Raw genomic sequence first — 23081 nt, forward strand, 5'->3', positions numbered from 1 at the left:
GATAGAACTTCATCTTTCCCCCAGAAAATCCTCCCACTTCTCATATCCACATGATTTAAGGGGCAGTTCAATTCCTCCTCCTTCTCCAAGCTGCCTTCTATTCCTTCTGACTCTACATTCCACACTATCTTGTCCTTCTCAGGCTGCCCTCCTAGAAATACAATACAATGTGTGGAAAATGACAAGGAGCAACTAATCAGAGCCAGGCATTCTGTAAAGTAACTCCCTGTCCTCCACACTCCCAGATCTCCTTTGGAAGCCACCATCTTAAGACAGAGGGTATATGACATTGATAAAGAAGAATAAAGGGTTTAAAAACCATGAGGACTGAGGAGAATGAGAAACTTCCACTTTCGAGAGCTCTCTTCCTCTTTTTTTCCTTTAGGTTTTTTGAATCAAGTTCTTTCTTAGGGTCTGAAAGAGCATATTTTATTTTATTAGATTTTAAAGTCACGTAACAATTCCCACACAAATTAACTGGAAAATTTGAAATGAACATGGTTTACATAAATGAAAAATTATCACTTACTGAAAAGACAAACAGCATGATAGTTAACATACTACAAATAGTCTTTAAGTAAAGTTACACTAATCTACATCTCCTATCAATTCAGCAGAGTAAGCTGTTTTGTGTCAGCTTCCTGCCACACTTCACTGCCAAAACAGTCAGAAGAATGGGAACTTACTGCTGCCATATCCTTGATAAGTTTAATGATGATCTCTGAGATCTGGGTAGGGGTTGAGCCCTTCATCCACCAATGACTTTCACCTCGTCGGAGATAACTACAAGAAAAATTAGCACTTAAAAAGCCAATAAATTATCAGTAGTAGTAACAAATGAAAAAGATGAAAATGTTATTTCAGAATGCAGCATTTTAGATTTTTAAGTGACTGAATCAATTAAAACATTTAAAAAGAAAATTCATCAAACCATTACCCCAAATCCCAAGACAGCAGTTAAGGTTATTTGAGTTCCCTTTCAAGTATTTCTCTGTTTGCACATTACTTCTGTGTGCATCTTTTAGAAGTACAGTCCAGGGACCACACACGACTTATTTCTAGGGCACATGTGGATAATGTGGAGCTTGTGCCAGAATATAAATTCACTGTATCACTAAGCACACTACTATTTAGTTCAGCTGACTTTTTTCCTAGCAAGACTACAGGAAAGAAGTGATACAATGATTAACATTCTGATGTTATCTGCATATTGTCATGGATTGGCTCTACAAGTAGCACTGTTCAGATGTCTCTAATTCTCTACTGTTACACACAATTACAGAACATCCTTGCATATATACCTTGGTGCAAATGCATGAAAGTTTTAGAAGTAGAATTGGTAGGTCAAAAGATATGCATATTTAAAATATAGTTAGATATTATAAACAGATATCCAAAAAGGCTGCAGCAATTTATATGAGATGAAAATGCCTATTTCCTCATAATGTTGCCAAAGCATCAAAGATATTTTGCAATTATTTTAATCTACATTTCTCTGATTAGTAGTGAGGTGTTTTCATTTGTTTACTGGCATTTATAAGTTTTTTTCTGTGAACTGACTACTGGCATTTATAAGTTTTTTTCTGTGAACTGACTGTTCTTGTCATTTATTATTCTTATCAGTTGTTTGCCTTTTTAAAATTGATTTGTAGTCATACTTCTATATTATGCTAACAAGTCATTGTTTATTATATAGGTTTAAGTATTTTTCTAAGTTATTTCCCTATATTTTAAAACATTTATATATTATCACCTATCAAGTAATTTTCATTTTCATATAGTCAAATCTATAAATATCTTCCTATATGACTTTGGGTTCTGTGTTTTGTTTAAGAAGGTCTTATCAAATTGAAGATTACAAAAATATTCTTCTATAATTTGTCCCAGTACAGTTTTAAAAAGAAATGTACATAAAGCTTTAATTGACCTGAACTTTACTTTATTCCCCCATATTTATTTCTTTTTATTGTGGCAAAAAAACATATTACCTAAAACTGAAGTTCAATTTTGTATATGGTGAGAGGTAGGTATCTAGAATTTTTTTTAACATGGATATCCAAATATTCTGACATCACATATTCAGCCTACTTTCTATTCCCCACTAGTTGTAAATGACACTTTTATTATGTACATGACCTTTTTAGATATTAGCCAGTTGTTTATGGATTTTATTTGGTGAGTAACCTAACAAGGTAAAATCTGAAATTATGTCTTAAATTTCTGAACAGTAGCTCACTCTATTCTGTTTTGGTACTAAAATAGAGGCAATAACTAACCTGGAATTGAAAATCATCGGAAGAGTAACTGTTGTAACTCCTTTGCCCACAGTGGTACCAGCTGTTCCAGTGATGGTGGTTCCTTTGGCTTTTAGCTGTACAGTGAGTGCTTTGGCAATGCATCCTAGAAACATGTCCAAGATACCCAGCTTATTCCAGTCTCCTTTCTCTGTTGAGTGAATGATATCACTGATATCTGCTGGGGGGAGGGATTTCACTCCTATGATGCTGGCCAGACGACTAGGGGTTACTTCAGGCAAAACTCTTCTTAGTAAAGAGGTTACCTGGTAAGAAAAATAAAATGAGAGAATTCCATGTAAAGACTAATGTTTTCAGGTTTCTTTTCTTTTTCTTTTCTTTTTTTTAAGACAGGGTCTTGCTTTGTTGCCCAGGTTGGAGTACAGTGGAGCAACCACAGCTCACTGCAGCCTTGAACTCCTAGGCTAAAGGGATCCTCCCAGCTTTGCCTCCCAAAGTGCTGGGATTACAGGCATAAGTCACTGTACCCCGTCCCAGGCTTCATTTTTTAATGTACCTAACTACCATTCTGTAACTTCAAAATCTTTAAGAAAAGAAATATGATTTAAATACTATTTTACATTTTGTGAAGGAAGAAAATATGATATACATACTATTCAAATGGTAATAGTAGTGGTAATTACTAACCCAAGGCAGCACGAAAAAAAATACCTTTTCTTTCTGGTCAGGGCTAAATGACATTATATATTTCATGGTAATATGGTAATCAGTAGCCAGAATACTCTCTTATCATAACACATTAATAAAATGGAACATATTTTACTATTCTATACTCTCACTATAAACAGTAAAAAAAAAAAAAAAAAAAAGGGAGTAAAATACAGGCCCCAAACAAAATACAACAAAATACGAAATAAAAATCTATACTTAGGGTCCTTAGATAATTCTCTTTGCATTGCAACTTTTAACAATGTTTCAAGTAACAAAAGCAATGGAAAGGCTGTAGTGTGATCCGTCACCTGTCTCTGGACTCTAGGAGAGGCTGTGTGAAGCAGCGAGAAGAGATCCTGAAGCAGGGTTAGCTGTTGAGCCAGATATTGCCGGCCAACGTTAGAGCCACTCAGTGCTAAAACCATAGAGAGCAGCTCAAAGCAGTAGGCATCAGAGGAGGCATCTTCATCATTTGGCTGAGAATTGGCATTTTCTTTGCTTGATATAGCATGTTCCCATTCTTCACGGACTCTGGTAGCTTCCATGCGAATAGCTTGGACAATATGAGCACACACCTATTTAAAGTTAACACAGAACATGTAAAAATATAGGGTTAGTTTGATTTACTACTCCTAGCAAAACAAGCAAACAAAAGAATAAGACAAGAATGTAAATTGATACTCAATTTAATACTATTCTCCCAGTTAATTCTCCATCATATGTCATTCTCTTAACTCATCTGAGAAACAAGTAAAGCTAGGGGAGCCACAATAAAAATGGAAATATTTAAATCAACTACTATGTGCAAACTGATTATATGCAAGTTATTAATGCCTATGCTTACAGTTTAGCACATCAAAAACCAATCACCATATTTTATCACTGAAGGCACTTTTTCTCATGGTTTACCATTATGTTCATAAGGTGCTTTATAGCTGATAAGATTCACAATACTGAAATTATACATGACATTTTACAATTGAAAGCATCTAAGATTCAATGAAACACTGCTAGAAAGATAAAGCAAAAATAAATTCATGTTGTAGTTCATTGAAAAGAATAATAGTGTAGAAAGTTAGAATAGGGCTGGGTGCCGTGGCTCATGCCTGTAATCCCAGCAATTTGGGAGGCCGAGGCGGGCGGATCATGAGATCAGGAGATCGAGACCATCCTAGCTAATACGGTGAAACCCCGTCTCTACTAAAAATACAAAAAAATTACACCTGTAATCCCAGCAGTTTGGGAGGCCGAGGCAGGTGGATCATGAGATCAGGAGATCGAGACCATCCTGGCTAACACGGTGAAATCCCGTCTCTACTAAAAATACAAAAATATTATGCCTGTAATCCCAGCACTTTGGGAGGCCGAGGTGGGTGGATCACGAGGTCAGGAGATCGAGACCATCCTGGCTAACACGGTGAAACCCCATCTGTACTAAAAAAAAAAAAAAAAAAAAAAATTAGCCAGCCGTGGTGGCAGGCATCTGTAGCCCCAGCTACTCAGGAGGCTGAGGCAGGAGAATGGTGTGAACCCAGGAGGTGGAGCTTGCAGTGAGCCGAGATCGCACCACTGCACTCCAGCCTGGGCAACAGAGCGAGACTCCCTCTCGAAAAAAAAAAAAGTTAGAATAATAGGTTAATTTAAAATCAATATTTTATTTGACTTTTGAAGTGATATTTTTATGTTATGTAGCACCCCATTATATGAACAATATAGTGCTATTTCCTCACCTGCTTATATTTAAAAATATTAACACTGGTATAGTTAACACTGTTAATTGCTCAGCCAACACACAGAAGAATGGGGGAAAAGAAATATGGGAAATGCAAATCAAATCTGATATAGCTGGGTATTTGACACCAAATAAAAAATCTACCCATAACAAATAGCAGCAAGGTAAGCAAGTTTTCATAAGTAAAATCTTTAAAATGATGAAGGTATGCCAAAATACTCATTCCTCTCTAAAAATGGCAGGCACATTCTGCAGGACCTATAAAAGGGCGAGCATAAAAAAGCCTTCATAAATTTTTCAAAATACTTTATACCAAGCTCATCCAACCTGCAGCCGGGGGACTGCCTGTGGCCCAGGATGGCTTTGAATGTGGCCCAACACAAATTCATAAACTTTCTTAAAGTATTAGGAGATTTTTTTTTCTTGCAATTTTTTTTTTAAGTTCATCAGCTATTGTTAGCCTTAGTGTATTTTATGTGTAGCCTAAGACAATTCTTTTTCTTCAAATATGGCCCAGGGAAGCCAAAAGATTGGACATCCCTGCTTTATACCCTAATAACAAACAAACAAACAGACAAATAAACAAACAAACACACACACACACAAAACTTATGAAGACAATGAAATAGCTGTTAACCAACCTGTTTTTGTAAGTTAGTCAGCTTACTCCTGCTGAATATGATTCCAACCATATGTTCTTTCAGGTCAGCATCTGATGTTGCCTTTACATAGAAAAAGAAAAAAAAAAAAAAGAATGAAGTGGTCTCTTTAAATAAAATTTGTATATGTGATATTTCAAAGTAACGAGAAATAATTTTGTGTATATATTTTTAAAGTAAATTTATTTTAAATTGAGGCTTATAATACTAAGACAAAGGATAAAGTTTGAAATAAAAAGAACAAAATCTCAGAACTTAGGAAATTCAGAGAAGTATATTCTCCTTTCACAAATTTCTTTAATGTAGTCAATTTGAGTAGCTTTGATTAAATCTATTTCTAAATTGTAAACATTATTAGTTCACATCCCACATTTAATTGTTTGAAGAACAATCCAGGAAAATAACATTTGTTTAAAAGGAAAGTGTCCTAACAAACCTCTGTGATGATAGTGGTCTTAAATTAAGCTATCGGAACACCAAGTCATCAAAGAAATGTATCATAAGGAAAAATATAAAGGCTAAAATTTTATAGAGCTTATTATGTGCACGCTGTTCTTCTAAGTGCCACATATGTATATATGTGTGTGTGTGTATATATATATATGCATGCACGTGTGCACACACACACACACACACACACAAATCTTATCTAATCTTCGCAACAACCCCAGAAGGTAAACTGTAATATTTTGCCTACTTTACAGGTAAGAAAACTGAGGTAAGAAACTCTTTTGTTTAAGAATCAAAAATGATGCTTGGTTTTACATTTCTTAGGATAGAGAGCCAGAAGAGAATGTCCCTTTCGCCCTAACAATGAGGAAAAACCTGATCATCTACAAAACCAAAACTTTTTTTTTGGAGTCCATTAGAATGTTGAGATCAGCTACTAGGTAGAATGAATTCCAAATAAACAAATCCAGTTAGTTGGATACTTCAAAACTCTTCTTTCAGTACTTAACAGAACAAGTAAACAAGCAAAAAACCAAAAACCAGTAAGGCTCTTAAAGACTTGAATATTAAGGCTCTTAAAGACTTGAATATTATTGATCAACTTGAACTAACTGATATTTATAGAACCCCTCAAAGAAGAACAGCAGAGTTCACATTTTTTTGAAGTGCACGTGGACATTCACTAAAACAGACTATATTATAGGCCAGAATCCAAATCTTAACAATTTTAAAAGGACTGAAATTATACGAAGTATACAGTTTGACCACAATGAAACTGAACCAGAAATTAATAATATAAAGCTAACAGGAAAATTCCCAAATATTTGGGAATTAAACAAGGTGCTTCTAAATTACCCAAGGGTCAAAGAAGAAATCAAAATGGGGCTGGACACAGTGGCTCACGCCTGTAATCCCAGCACTTTGGGAGGCCGAGGTGGGTGGATCACGAGGTCAGGAGATCGAGACCATCCTGGCTAACGTGGTGAAACCCCATCTCTACTAAAAAAAAATACAAAAAATTAGCTGGGCATGGTGGCGGGCGCCTGTACTCCCAGCTACTTGGGAGGCTGAGGCAGGAGAATGGCGTGAACCCGGGAGTCAGAGCTTGCAGTGAGCCGAGATTGCACCACTGCACTCCAGCCTGGGCGACAGGGCGAGACTCCATTTCAAAAAAAAAGAAAAAAAAAAAAAGAAATCAAAATGGGAATAAGAAAACTAAGAAAACATTGTGAATTCAATGAAAATAAAAACAGAATACCCCAAATTTGTGAAATGCAGCTAATGTAGTGCTTAGAAGAAAATAATAGCATTAAATACTTAGATGAGAAAAGAAAGGTCTTGGAGTCTATGATCTGATCTTGGACCTTAAGAAGTCAGAAAAAGATGAACAAATGAATACAAGGCAAACATAGGGAAAGAAATAAAGATGTGATTATTAAAAGAAGCAAAAATAGAGGAAAATCAATGAAACAAAAAGCTAGTTCTCTGAAGAGATCAAACTGATGAATCTTTAGAGAAACTATTTCAGAAAAAAAGAATGAAGACACAAATCACCAAGACACATCACTACAGGTTCTACAGATATTAAAAAGACATAAGGGTATATTATGAACAACTTATGGCAATAAATCCAGAAACTTAGATGAAATGGACAAATTGCTTGAGTGTCAGAACTACTAAAGCTTACCCAAAAAGAAACAGATAACTGAAACAGCTCTGTTATCTATTAAAGAAAGTTAATTTTTAGAATAGAGCATTTATTTTGCTACTTAAGTACTAGTTAGATTATATATGAGTCTCTTTTAGATAGTTCTTTCATCTTGTTTACTTCTTTCATCATTTATTTTTGCTTTTTAAAAACATCTTTATTGAGATATAGTTCACATACCATGCTATTCATCTGTTTAAAGCATAGAATTCAATGGTTTTTAGTACATTCAGATATGTGCAACTATCGTCAGTCAATATTACAGCATTTTTATTACCTCTAAAAGAAGCACTATATCATGTAGCTACCATCCCCTAGTTTTTTTTTTCACTGAAGGGAAATGAACTGTATACAAGCTAGTATCACATGTTGACTAAAATGCATAGCAATATATGGATTATCTTACGGAATAAAAGAAATGAAGAAAGAGAAACATATAAAGGTACCACTGTGCTCTTGTCTGGGTGACAGAGTTAAGACCAGGTCTCTTAAAAAAGAATCCATTCTGATAGAAATTCTCAGCAAACTAGGAATAGAAGAAAACATTCTCCAATCTTATTAAAAAGATTCACCCCCAAAAAATCTACAGTTCACATCACACTTAATAATGAATGGTTTATACTTTCTTTTCAAGATCCAGAACAAGTCAGAGCTATCTGTTCTCATTACTTCTATTCAGCATGGCACTTAAGGGCTTAATCAATGCAATAACACAATAATATAAGAAAAGAAATTTAAGGCATATAGTTTAGAAAGGAAAAAACCCAAATTTATTGAAGATTACATGATTATCTAAGAAAACCCCAAAGAGTCTATAAAAAGTTTCTGAAATTAGTAAGTGAATTTAAGATCACAGGGTAGAAATCTAATATACAAAAGTCAATTCTATTTTTATACACTAGAAATGAACAATTGGAAAGTGAAATAAAAAATACCATTTACAATAGCTTTACAAATGTTAAATGTTTAGGAATAAATTTAATAAAATATGTACAAGATGCGTACAATGAATTACAAAACACTGCTGAGAGAAATTTTACACAGATGTAAGAAAACCCCTGATACATATCATGTTCACAGATACGAAGACTCAATATTATTGACATGGCGATTCTCCCTAAATTATCAATTTGGTGTTAATTCCAGTCAAAATTCCATCCCCCCCCCCTTTTTTTTTTTTAAAGAAACGGTCAAGCTGATTCTAAGCTTTATATGGAAATGCAAGAGATCTAGAATAGCCAAAATAACTTAGATAAAGAACAAAGTTAGAACCTGATATCAAGACTTTTTATAAAGCTACAGTAAGTAAGACACTTTGATGGATCAATGGAGCAGAATAGAGTCCAGAAACAGACCTACGCATTTATGGTAAATTGACTATTGATAAATGATAGTCTTCTCAACGAATCGTAGTAGAACAATTGAACATCTATATGCAAAAGATAAGCCTCAATTCTTACACTGCACATAAAAATTAAAATGTATACAGTTCTAAACAAAAGAACTAAAACTATAATATTTCTAAAGGAAAAGAAGAGAATATCTGTGTGACCTTGGGTTCTAGACCATACATAAAAATCATGAATCAAAAAAACAAGAAAAAGCTGGACTTTATCAAACTTAAAAACTTCTGTTCTCTGAAAGATAAGACACAGACTAGGAGAAAATATTTGAAAACACATAATTGGTAAAAGACCTGCAAAGATCTGTATGTGAGTGTTCACAGCAGCCTTACTAATAGTAGCCAAACAGCAGAAACAACCCAAATATCCATCAAAAAATGAAAGGATAAACAAATTACGGTAGATCCATATAATGGAACACTTCTCAGCAACCAAAACAATGAACCATGGCTACATGCTACAACATGGATAAATCTCAAAAGCATTACACTAAAGTGAAAGAAACAAGACAAAAAGGCTACATTCTGTGTGGTTCCATTTATATGACATCCAGGAAAAGGCAACACAACACTGGCAGAATATAGTTCAGTAGTTGCTAGGCTCTAAGTGTGAGGTTGGGGGATTGCCTGCAAAGGAACATGAGAGAAATTTGGGGAGTGATATGTTTTAAAACTTGGTTGTGGGCTGGGCATGGTGGCTCATATCTGTAATCTCAGCACTTTGGGAGGCCAATGCTGGCAGACTGCTTGAGCCCAGGAGTCTGAGACCAGCCTGGGCAACATGGCAAAACCACATCTCTGCAGATATATTAAAATCAGCTGGGCACGGTGATGTGCACCTGTAGTTCCAGCTACTTGGGAGGCTGAGACAGGAGGATCCATTGAGCCCGGGAGGTTGAGGTTGCAGTGAGCCATGATCATACCACTGCACTCTATACTGGGTGACAGAGAGAGACCCTGTCTCGAGCAAAACAAAACAAAACAAACTTGATTGTGATAATGATTTCACTAGTGTACACAAGTAAAAATTCATTGAATGATACAGTTTAAAATGAGGAATTTCTGTATGTAAATTGTGCTTCAATAATCTAACTTAAAAAAAAGATTCTCTTAAAAATCATGTTATTTCATGGGCACACACATGACAGTATAACCTTTCCTACTCAACCTTAACTCCTCAGCATACACTCTCCCACTGTTAGGCCAGTCTCTCTGATCAGTCCTTGCTCCCATTCTCTCTACTAATCTCATTCGAATCCCTTCATTCTCTTTCAGATCTAACTCCAGTCCAATATCCCCTAAGAAGCCTTCTCTGACCACTCCAGGGCACAATGATCTCAAGGTACTCTGAAAGCCAATGTCATTTGCAATTTTTTTCACACATTTAATAACTTGCTTTTATACTATATAGTATCTTTGATGATTTATTTTTGGGGGGGTGAGGGGAATGCAGAGGGTTCATAACCAAGAACAGAATGCAAGCTTTTTGAGGGCTTGCCATTCTCACAATTGTTTAGTACAGAGTTGACATCTGCTAAAATTCAATTGATTTAACGGGTAGTTACACAGTCTTGTAGTCATTCAAATGAAATCTCCAAAAGATATTGAAAGAAGTTACCAGCATTTAAGAAATCTTATTTTTTTCAGACCTCAAACAAAAATAGGACAATGATTAGATACTACTGTATTAAGAAACACAGGGTGAGACAAGGGAAATCCTTGAAATTTATCTTTCAAAGGGCTGCCAAGGTGATTATCTGTAGCATTTAAAGACACTAGAATATTGAGACTAGTCAGAGTTGACTTCTCTTTTTGGAAATGGATGAGGTACAAAAGTTTTAGGTATAGTGTTTTAGTCAGGACCGAAAAAGTAAAGCAACTGTATTTTTGGAAGAAATTTCAAGAACAGTAACAAAGAGTAGTTATTCTAATAAAAATTTACTAAACATGTGTGTGATGCTACCATGATGGATACAAAGACAAATTAGACATGGACTTGGTCTTTAAGAAGCTATGGTTCAGTAGAAGAGAGAAAACATCCATGTAGATAAACATAAGAGAAAAATGAAGAAGAGACACATATAGATTATTATGAACTCCAGCAGAGAGAAAACTGCTTTTGTTTGGGGAAATCATAAACAAGTTTCATGAAGAGGATAAATCGTAAAAAAGTTTCATGAAGAAGACAGTACTTTTGAGCTGAACTGTGAAGGACAGGGACAATGGAGGAGGGAGAAGATAACTGATGGGGTATAGCACAGAAATGATTACAAATGAATGCAAAAACCCAAGGTATAGAGCAAATTTGCTGTTACTTAAAACACTAGCTAGATTATACATGAATAATGAATTTCTTTTAGATAGTTCCTTCATCTTTCTAAGAACAAATATGAACTGCATAAAACTGTTATTACATATCCATCAAAATATACAGCAATAAATGAATTATTTCACTGAAAAAAAGAATAAAAAAGGGAAATAAATATCTTTAGAATACAAATAAATACATTGTATACTTTTTCTTCTCCTTCAGGTGATGACAATAGTGCTTTTTCCTCTTGTTCTGGTGTAGGTTCAGCATCTCCAGAGATGAGCTTTCCAAATACCTGATGAAGATATGCATGTGAGAAGGAATTAATGACAGGCATTAACACTATATTGGCCAGAGGACTCATTAGCTGATTCCGCAGGTTTTATAATATGCTACTCTTGCTAATATACACGACTATTTTTCTTAATTACAAATGCAACATGAAACTCAGGTGTTTAGGGCTATGAAAAGAAAAAATGGGCAACATTTATAGCCAGAAATTTCTATAATAAGTTTCACAAAATATTTTGTTACACTCTTAAAATATATTACATCAATTATCCTGTGCTAGAATATGTCGTAAGGACACTCACTTGAGACGTAATCAGTCTGAATACTCGCAGAGTCTCAGCTTCACAGTTCCTCTGCTGGGCCACACTGGCTGAAATCTGGCCAGCTATTTTTGTGCTTTCACCATCTTTCCAGCCCAGGACTTTGACTTGTCGAACTCTCAGTGTATTTTCTGGGCCTTTTAATTCAATTTTTATGATGTGATTATCCCCTCCTGGAAGTTCACTTGTTACCCAGCCAATGTGCCTGGAATCCAGATCAACCTGGTTGAGTAGAAAAGAGGCAGGAACCTGATTCAGCTGGATCACTTTTATCACTGTGCTGGACTTAGCATTGATACCAGCAAGCTCAAATAACAAAGAATTGCACAGAGTAAAGGTTATGAGGTTATTTCACACTGATTTTCTTATTTCAACCAGGTGAAGATAAGTAATATTATTTATAGTAGCTATTACACAGATGAAGAAACTAAGGTTAACACAGGTTAAGGGATTTTCAGTAAATGGTGGAATTGAGAATTAAAATCCAGGCCTGACTACGATATGGCTTCCGAGCAAAATTATATGAGTGAAATAATTACAAATAATTTATATGACTGTACTTTATCTATATCATCTGTAAGTGGAAACCTCACAAGATCAGAAAAGGGTTCTTTTTTTGTGCATCCTCACATTAAAGTACCATTTAAAGATAAGGGACTTTAAAGTGCAGTTACTTAATATGTTTTACTTTTGAACAAAAATTACCTAATATGTAACTTCACACTTGTGATTCCTTATTTCACTAATTTTCATTGAGAATATGACTTTTTTTTCAAGGATTAAATGTTAATATACTGTGAAATAGTTCTTGACACTATTCCCTTCATAAAATAAAAACTGTTCTTATGGCATTTAATAACCAAGAAATGACCTGGCAATTTCTATGTGATTTAAATAGACATTAAGTTGATATTATTTTAATTAATAATGTCAATTTTCAAAAAGGGGTATTAAGTATAAACAAACACAATCTCATTGAATAGGATTATTTTCCCAAATTCTTCAACAATTTAAACAAAATTTATTATATGTTTAGTCCAAAATCTTAATTGATTCCTTCAATGTGATTTGAAAACAAGCAAGCAAGCAAGCGATTGGCCAACTTTTTGTGAGATAAAGTAGCCAGTGAGGAACAGATTTGACAAAGTTTCATGAATACAAGTAAGGGAGCTTGAGCACAGTCTCAGACACATGCCTAGATAAAACTTAACTTGTTTCTAAAGTTGGTTTAAACTGACTTGCAACCTGGATATAGCTGCAGTGTTATAAGTGTTATAACAGACAGATTTTTCAGGCCAGAGAACAATAACCTGTTTTAACTCAAAGTATAGGTGAAGTAAGGTTTTAAGTGTGAATGGGATCTGTGATAAATTTTAAGATACCCTGAGTCTTTGCTGGGGAGTAGGGTAGGGAGACTGTAGGTACAATATAATTGCTCATGACTGGGGAACATTTAGGAAAATAGGTGAGATGTCTAGCACAGGGATGGTGGTTACTATTCCTATGTTTGGACCACTTGTCAATTTAGTGTTCTGTAAATAGATAATTCCCTATAATACTTTGGTTGTGTGCCAAGGGTGGAATTCAATAGTGAAGGCTGAGAAGAAGAAATTTCTCTCTAGGTAGCGAAACATTTAATGACAACATTTCAATTACCTGCTTTATTCTGCACAAATCTTCTACTGCTTTGCCAGTTAAGAAGGTCATTGAGGTAACTTTATTCTGAAATAGACAATTCACAATAGTTAATATGCTACATTCCTGCTTCAGAACTTACAATGGTTTCTCATGACCTACTAATACCACATCAACTCTTCTGCCTGTCTCTTATGGTCCTTCCTGATTGACCCCACCCCATCCCTCCAACTAACCACGGTTCCTACAACTTAAGTCTTATTCTCACAAACTCCATCTTAAATTGCACATTTCAGCCTCTCTCCAGGTGCTCTCTCACAGCTTGACATTCCCTCTCCTTATTCAAAGTCTAAATATTCAGATTCCATCCTCATGAAGCCTTTCAACAAATCTGCTTGTCACTTATGTCAGACTCTTGTTGCTATATTTTCATTACTTTTGGAAGTATAAAGAGGGAAGGTAACTGAACTAACAAATACTTATGAGTGTCACAATGTACCCAGACTTCCTTACAGATTTGAAGTAGGATATATGAGAGGAGGTTGTATCCCCCAAGATACTTGCCAAACTAGGGAAGGCAACATTAATACACAAAATAAATGTCAGTACAAGTTCAATACATGTTCAAACTAGTGTCAAATATCTTAAGGCTGAATAAGTTTTACGCAAAGCACATCAAGAAATAGATTAACATTAATTCCTTGGAGAGCTGCATAATATGAGTGCTGTAGGCTGATACAACTCAAATCAACAAATGCTGTGTACAAGGCTCTGTGGTAGGCAGGTTGAGGAACATGGAGGTACATAACTCAAGGAAAACATACATACAGGTTGAGTATCCTTTATGAGAAATATTTGGGACTAGAAGTGTTTTGGATTAGGGATTTTTTAGGATTTTGAAATACTCTATTTGCATTATCCTTACTGGCTGGGCACCCCAAATCTGAATATCTAAAACCAGAAATGCTCCAATATGCATTTCCTTTAAGTGTCATATCTGTGTTCAAAAAGTTTCAGATTCTGTAGCATTTTGGATTTTCAGATTTGGAATGCTCAACCTATAACATAGAGGAAGCCTGTTAAAAGGAAAGTAGATGTCAGCTTACATGTTGGGAATTTTGAAAATGAATACTGTTATGATTATTTCCTCTTAGAAAAGACAGAAGTGTTAAATTGATTGCAATCATTGTTCTGAGGGAGAGTATGTCCTTGCTTAAAATGTACCATGAGCCAAAGATAGCTTTGCACTGAACAGTGAGTTCTAGCTACAAAAATGTTTTGCTTTGTTACACTTGACTTTCCAGTAAGATAAAGTAGTTACACCAGTGGAAATTCTTAGGTCTGAGGAGGAAATAGCTCATATTATATTAGCTAAGCCTCTTTTACTTACTCAATACCAGGGAGGAATAGAACCTGCACTGATGTACAGAAGTTGGAGGTTGCTCTGATTGCAGACTGGCCTGCATCCAGGTTATCTGAGACCCAATCCTACCACTGTGGCTCTTCCTGAGAAAGGAAATATGCAAATGGCACAGGAGAAGCCAGGCAATGGTTCAAGGAGAGCCATTAATACTGTATCTGCTAGCAAGCCACATCCATTCTGAGGAAAAAAATTCTAAATGAGGTAGAAGAAAGGCAGTCTGGCAGTGAGTGCTATTTCTTTCTTGGTTAATACTCAAGCAAATAGGACTCTTTTTTCTTGTTTAGTGCCTTTTATAAAAGAATATTTAATTCAGTTGAAACACATGGATGAACTAGGCTGAAGAGAATATAAATTATGATTATTTGGGACAGTCTGAAACTTATTTTTTATTTCATGAGGACTGTGGCAAAGTAGACACTTGAAGATAGGCTGGGTGCAGTGGCTCATGTCTGTAATCCTAGCACTTTGGGAGGCTGAGGTGGGCAGATCACTTGAGGCCAGGGGTTTGAGACCGGCCTGGACAACATGGTGAAACCCTGTCTCTACTAAAAATACAAAAATTAGCCAAGCATGGTGGCGTGTGCTTGTAATCCCAGCTACTCAGGAGGTTGAAGCAGGAGAATCGCTTGAACCTGGAGGCGAAGGTTGCAGTGAGCCAAGATTGTGCCACTGCACTCCAGCCTGGGTGACAGAGGGAGACTCCATCTCAGAAAAAAAAAAAAAAAAATCTAATTACACTATAGGTCAAAGATTATTATTAAGTGCCACCAGAGTAATACAAAAAGAATCAGCAGAGGGAAAGAGTAATTTTTTAGAGGAGTTACTTAGAATTTCTCTGCTGAGTTTGAGAGACCCTGGGAGAACTGATCAGCAGAGTTTAAGGGGAGGACTTCCAGGTCACGGGAAAATCTTAACCAAGGGAATGGCAGCAGAAAATTGTAGAGCAGACTTTCATTTTGCTTAGCTGTAGCCATGGTATATTTGTAATCAGACCTCTTTTCAGAAATGGAATTCCACAGTGCTCCCAATCATATTAATTTGTTTTTAGACTTAAGATTTATTTGGTGATTATAGCAATGATGTTTGGTTGGTGAAATTCCAGGTGATAAAGCTTGTTGCTAAATTCAGAAATGAGAGTGCATGAATACTAAGATCTGAAAAGAGCTAAAGAGCCGCAAATCAAGTTTGCTTTCTTACCCCAAGATCTCGGGAATTGTCCACGTGAACAGACACATAGCGGGCATTGATTCCTTTTACACAGTTGATGGTGATGTTCTTAGTTTTGTTTTTATCTTCATCTCCTGATTCCCAAAAGGTTTCTGTGGAGCCGTCTGTCAAACTGCCAATCATGGCAGGTCGGCTTGAAGTTTTTATGTCAACAATGCTGGTTAAGTCCTTTAAGCACATTACTATGCATAATTCCTATCAGAAACAAATATAAGTACTTATGATACTTAAAAGCAAATCTTTCGTGATGATAAAACAAACAGGTATAAGATAAAACATAATGGAAGACAGGATCAAATTGATTATGAATAACTTACAGTTTCTCCTTTGATGTATTATTAACTAACAGGACAACCAGGATAATAACTGAAATGACTGACCTGACTCATAGCTTCAAAGCCAGACTGTATACTGATGCTAAAACTCTCTTCACTATCGCCATCATCTGATTTTGACAAAATATTGTTAATGTGATGAAAGACGTTGCTCTGATGAAGGAACTGGTGATCAGATTGCTTGAATTTGAGACTCCAGCACCTAAAAAGGCGATATATAAGCAATATACGAAATAATTATTTTCCAGGAACATCTAAGGAACTCTTAGATGAGTACTCTGTAGCTAATATCTCAAGAAATCTTAATGTTCTAGTAACAGACATTTTAAAAATTCAGGGAAGAAAATCATTCCTATTGTTTTTGTTTTTGAGAAATAAAGGTAACTTCTTTGGAACAAGGTAAATTCTAAGGAAAGTTGACCCATTTTAAATATAAAAGAATTAGACAGATGAAGATCAAGGCTACAGAAGCAAAAAGGGTAATGAATCTGTTGTGTAAACAAGTGGTACACCAACTGCAACAACCCCTCAAATTTATTAATCTTACAATGCCATACTAATTCATCAGGGTATAGTTTATCTTGTAGTTCAAAAATCTTGTGAGGAGGACAAAGAGGAATCTCTCTTCCACTGGTCTTATCATTAGTAACATGGGAAGCCCAAGCATTCCATCAATTTATTTCTTGTATACATTAATTAGGAGAATTTATTTATAAGTGTGAGTCCAGTATGTGAATCTAGTAACAAGGTTCACAGTGTAAAAGCAATGCTAAATTCTCAACACATTTCAAATTGAAATTGGAATCTGTTGAGCATCTGTGATGCTCCTTAAGGTGCTTTTAGGACTGGGTGCATACAACCAGGCGCTGTTTTCCTCAAGATTCTTTTCAAGTCAAAACTCTATTTTGGTTTTTGTTTTTGAGATTTCATTTTCCCTCTCTCTTTTGGGGACATTTAAGTGATTTGAGGTAGGAGACTGGGGAAAGTGAGGGAGATTGCTACAGTGATAATTTAGGGCACTAAGAAGTACATTAGCCACATTTTACAGGAGGGCAAACAAATGTTAACTAAGAGGAAGAACCATTCTAAAAATTATGACTGTAAGGAGGGAGGCACCATCTATATAACGTAGGGATTCTATCTTACTATTTAAAGAGCTTTTTTTGGAGCATTTCATACTTTGAATATTCCATAAACTCTCTTGTCCAATGTACCTAGGATATGTGGATACAAAATTACCTCAGGGCCATTTGCTGTAATGAACTGCCGCTGGGGAGAGACATCATAAGGTCTGAGATGGTCTGCAGCAAGCGGTGAAAGGTGTGTGGTAAAGGATGAGCAGCTTCCCCGGCAATCACTATGTCTGAGAGTGGATGTTCACATACTCTTGTATCTTTCTCCTAAGGCAGAAATTGAAACAAGTTTATCAGTTTGTGTGCTGGAAGGAATCGTCTTCACAAAAGACGATTGTATGTATACTTAAAAAATGGTCATGTAACAGAAATACAAACAACAAAACCAAACTGTACCCAGAAAGATACAGTAATTTTAACTAATTATGCTTGTATTATTTTAGGGAAAAAAGCTGTAAGTTTAGTCACAAGCAAAATCAGCATGCAAATGAATAAATGTATCAATTCTAGTGTACTCACAAAGATACCTGTAGGGTGAATCCACATGTGTATGCATGTGTATGTGTAGTGTGTGTGCATATACATGTATGTGTATGGATATATACACATACATATATGTAGGTATGTTTTGTGTGTATGTTTATGTATAAAAAATAACATATGTTTAGAAGTTGGGGTGGTCACTAACTCATACAGCATTTTTATGTGAATTAGAAAAAAAAGCTCCTTTCTACGCAAATGGACCACAGCTAGGAAAGAGAAGTAGGGGTTGAATTTCATTTCTCATTACAACCCTCAGATGGCTCCATTAATAATATTAACTATGGAATAACTTTTTATTATTTTGAGTAGATAACATACATCATATTAAAATATTCGAGAGGTATAAAAAAATACCATAAAAAGTCTCCCTGTCTCTATAGCCCAGCCACCTAGATGCCCTCCCACTGGCAATTTCTATTACCAGTTTCTTGGACTGTCTATAAATATTGTTCATTTACACAAATGGCAGCACTGGAAACAAACTGATCTGTATTCTTTTAACAATAATTTATCTTTGAGATTATTACTTATTAGATATGTATGTAACATATATTATCCCATTGCATAGTATTCTGATGAATAAAAATACCATAGTTTATTTCATCAGTCCACTTCAGAACAGCCATTTAGGTTGTTTCCAATCTTTTGTTTTTATATAACATTCTGCAATGAATCAACTTGTATATCTGTCTTTTCACACATGCATATATGATAAGGAGAACTCCATAAAAGTGGAATTACTGAATGATTTTTAATGTGATTTTTGATAGATCTTACCAAACCATTCTCTAAGAAGCTGCTACTCCACAGCAAAGAATGTTTGTTCTTCCATCTTGCTACCAATGTAAGCCCATCAAACTTTTTAAACTATGTCACTGAGCTAAGTAAAAGATGGTTGCTTTTTGCCTCCTTCTTTGTGCATATATTGATTACTGATATAGAAGTTCTGGTTTATATTATCTTCTACTGATATAGAAGTTCTGGTTTATATTGTCTTCTAAAGAATGTAGTTTTGTTCTTACAGGGAGATAGCAGGCCATCTAGATTCCATCAAGGCTTGGCATTCGACTTTGTTAGACTGGGGTTATTTCAGTTTTGCCCTTGATTTTAGGCACTGCCCTTACTCCTAAGGCATGGTCTGTATTCCTTGAGTATGGTCTTTCTGGGGTTTCAAGGGCATGCCAGGAGTATTCATCACGCTCACCCCACCTCTGGTTGGACTAAAACTTCAGAACCCAGCTCTGAAGCTAAGAATCTGTTCAGTTTTCAGCTTACAATTCATTTCCACTGCTAGGTCCTCCAGAGAAATTGCATGCCCAGTCTAAGAGTGGCCAGGACCCTAGGGATATTTTTATGCAAAAATTTTAGACTCCCTTTCTGCAGCTCTGTACCACTGGTGCCCTGCCTCCCACATCCCAAAGTTACAGTCCTAAACTTTGATCTCTGCCAACACAACTGACGTACTCTGCTTGGGCTCTTTTCCCAATTGTGGGGCTTACCTCATGCCCTTTTCTTCTCTCAAGGATTACAGCCCTGTACTGGTCACTGCTCAGAGCCTATGAACAATTGTTTTAAATATTTTGCCCAGCTTTTTGTTATTTACTATAAGAACTAATGCTGACACTGGCTGTTTCATCGTAACTATAACTAGAACTCTGCCAAACAACAAGTTTTGAGATGTACTATTATTGCCATTCCATTTAAAATATTTTCTGTTATAATTCTTCTTTGATGCAACTCATTTGGAAGTGTTACTTAATTTCCCTATAAATATTTTTCTTGTTATTGTTTTGTTATCTAATTCTTATATACTAGCAATAAAGACTGAGGACATGGTAGGAAGAAAACCAATTATTTCAAGTTTGTTGAAACTTGCTTTATGTGTCCAGTAAACAGTCAATTTCCATAGACATTTGTGTGTATCTGAAAAGAATGTAAACAACTACATGCAATGTTTTGTATATTCTATCAAGACTGTCAATCATTCAAATCTGTGTACTTTCTGATTCTTTTTCTCTGCCTGACCTATCCAGTACTAAAAAGAGTGTTATGGTACTGTACACAAAACAGCCACAAATTCTCTGTCGCTCTTCCCATCAACAGGTGGAGTTTATTTCTCGGTCTTTGAATTTGACTGGCCTTGTGAATTATACTAGCTAATGGAAGGTGGCAGAAGCATGGCATATGAGTTTAGTCTTCGCCATTTTGGCTTTGCAGCTTCTGTGCTCTCTTTCTTGAAAGCTTCTGGCATCTGAACAAACCTAGGCCAGCATTCTGGAGGATAAAAGAGCTCAGGGGGTACCACTTGAAGCACACTATGTAACCAAAACAGGAAAGAGTCATTCCTCTCAGTGGAGCCTTGCTGCAATTGCCAACCCACAGACTGTGAGCAAATAAACAACTGTTTTAGTCCAGTGAGTTTTGGGGTAGTTATGCAGGAGCAGATAGCTGTTACAGGTATATGACAATCTCACATTGTAACTGTAGACTGTCCTATTTTTCCTTGCAGTCTGTCAATTGTTACTTTTTTTAAGGTTACAGTATTAGGTAGATACATATCCAGGATTGATCTTTTATCATTTTGTACATCACCATGACATATCATTATACTTTTTACATAGTCAATGTTTTTTAAGATATGCCCTCATATTTACACTTTCTTTTCTCTTCATTGACACTCCATGGCCATTTCTCTCAGTTTTTATTCTGGAAATGTCTTTGGTCTTGTTCTTCAAAGACCCTTCAACTGGGTTAACAAGTATTTTCTTTCAGCACGTTGAAAAAAACCAACTGACAGCCTTTTAAACAAACTCAGTATTTTAACTTGTAATGTTGCTACCAAAAATTAAGCAATTATTCTCACTGTCCCTCTTTTGAAAGCTAATATTTTTTTCTGTGGCTGCTTAAAAGATCTCTTTCTTTGTTTTTGGTGTTCAGGTGATTCACTATAATTTGTCCACCATGATTTGTATTTATTCTGCTTGGGGTTTATTTGGCTTCTTGACTCAATGGGTTGTTATCTGTAATCAATTCTGGGAAATTCTCAAGTATTAACTCTTAAATACTGTCTCTCTTCCATTCTGTCTTCTCCTTCTGAAACTCCAAGTAGGTAAGTTACACATCATTTTGCCCTTCATTGCTCTTAGCAACTTGTATTTTTTATTTACTTTTTCTGTGTTGAAGTCTAGATAATTTCTACAGGTCTCTTATATTTAACCAATTTGTTCGCTGACATGCTATAAAATGTCCAACTGATTGTTTTTTAAATATCAATTATACTTAGATTAATTTTTACGTATTTTCTTTAGTTCCTTATCGAATCCGTCATTCTCTTATATTTAGCCAATGTTTTCACTGACGTGCTATAAAATCTCAAAACTAAAAATATCAATTATACTTAGATTAGTATTTACGTTTTCTTTAGTTCTTTATCAAATTCATCACTTTATATTTCTTCTTACAATTTCTTCTCATATTTTAAAGTTTCTCTTTTATTTCTTTAAGCATATTAGCACATTATTCTACGTTTACATAGATAATTACAACCACTGTTGAGGGTCTATTTCTACTGCCTATTGTTTTTGTTAGTTCTTGCTCATGGTGTCTTGTTTCTTTGTGAGTTTTAAGAATTTGACTATGATAATGTTGCTTGATATCCTTGGAAATTATCCTAAAATGCCATTCACATAATTTCAGAGTGACTGGGAATAAGATAAATGTCATCTAGATTACTTTCATTTTACAGACATGGAAACCAAGGCCTACAAGTCATACAACTACAATAGGGTAGAAATGAGGCTGAACTCAGGCTCCTAGTGCCCTAGTTCAATGCTCTCTCCATTATACAGGCTGCCTTCTATAAAATCCAGGTCTCATTATTAATACTTTGCCCATAGCACTAAAATATTCTTTTTGCTTTCAAGTTAGATCTGCGAATGATTTCATGCAAATTATTGGACTATTTGAAGGTATACTACCAGTTTCCATAGAAATATGCACAATCAAAACAAATAAAAATTTCATTTACTTGTTCTGAATTTTCTTTGTTTGTTTTATTTTCTTCATCCTCTTCTTCCTCTGGTTCCACTGGTGCAGGAGTCAGTGATGCCACAAAATGCCACAGAATATCATGGAGAGAAGTGGTTTGGATGACATTACACAGAAGCCAGTTGAAAGCCTGAAGAAATGACGGTTAAATGAGTTCAAGAATAAAATACGTGAGTTTAAAAAGTACTCAGAAATAAAGTACCTCCATGGATTAAGGCTTCAAAGAAAGATACTAGAAAATCTTTTTTAATTAAAAAAAAATACCTTATAGTTTTACTATTTGGTTTTCTTTTTAAGAGACAGTGTCTCGCTCTGTCACCCAGGTTGGAGTACAGTGATGTGATCATGGCTCACTGCAGCCTCAAGCACCCAGGCACAAATGATCCTCCCACCTCAGCCTCCCAAGTAGCCGGGACTACAGGTGTGTACCACCACATCCAGCTGATTTTAAAACATTTTTTTTGTAGAAATGAGATCTCACGATGTTGCCCACGCTGGTCTCAAACTCTTGCGCTCAAGTGATCCTCCCTCTTCCGCCTCCCAAAGTGCTAGGATTACAAGCATGGGCTACTATGCTTGGCTCCTTGAAAATCTGACCTTTATTTCACTGAAAGCACACGGAACTTGAAACAGTTAATAATTTGGGGTTTTAATTTAAAAAAAACAGGAAAAATAATTTATAAGATACAATACCAAAATATTTTTTCAAATCACATTTTACTTTGAAAATTCTTTTTAATATTAATTTATTCAAGCACATTTTTTCCAACTTGCATCTGGATGAACACAAAGTGTATCTCAAGCTCTAGGCAAGCAACCATTTACTTAAATATATTCATATAATTCCCATCCATGAAGTGGTAGGTTATTTATTACATTCAATAAAAACACAGATTTAC

The 23081-nt window shown here is 35.4% G+C and overlaps 1 protein-coding gene across 19 annotated transcripts in view; it reads right to left on the minus strand.

Annotated features, from left to right (window-relative positions):
• Window positions 1–23081, minus strand: part of MYCBP2 (MYC binding protein 2) — a 282485-nt gene that overhangs the window by 20646 nt on the left and 238758 nt on the right. For 17 of the 19 annotated variants that reach the window (XM_055096857.3, XM_055096853.3, XM_063595814.1 and 14 more), the window contains 11 exons: window positions 22163–22312; window positions 17699–17859; window positions 16505–16661; window positions 16095–16319; window positions 13496–13561; window positions 11822–12061; window positions 11425–11523; window positions 5340–5420; window positions 3275–3541; window positions 2277–2560; window positions 687–783 (listed from right to left, as the gene is read on the minus strand). In XM_055096857.3, the coding sequence (XP_054952832.2) occupies window positions 687–783; window positions 2277–2560; window positions 3275–3541; window positions 5340–5420; window positions 11425–11523; window positions 11822–12061; window positions 13496–13561; window positions 16095–16319; window positions 16505–16661; window positions 17699–17859; window positions 22163–22312 (1827 nt within the window). The remainder of the gene's footprint in view (window positions 1–686; window positions 784–2276; window positions 2561–3274; window positions 3542–5339; window positions 5421–11424; window positions 11524–11821; window positions 12062–13495; window positions 13562–16094; window positions 16320–16504; window positions 16662–17698; window positions 17860–22162; window positions 22313–23081) is intronic. The other 2 variants (XM_034936812.4, XM_055096849.3) reach the window with 1 other exon arrangement.

The sequence above is a fragment of the Pan paniscus genome, chromosome 14 (assembly GCF_029289425.2).
Source record: "Pan paniscus chromosome 14, NHGRI_mPanPan1-v2.0_pri, whole genome shotgun sequence".
NCBI classification, from domain to species: Eukaryota; Metazoa; Chordata; class Mammalia; order Primates; family Hominidae; genus Pan; species Pan paniscus.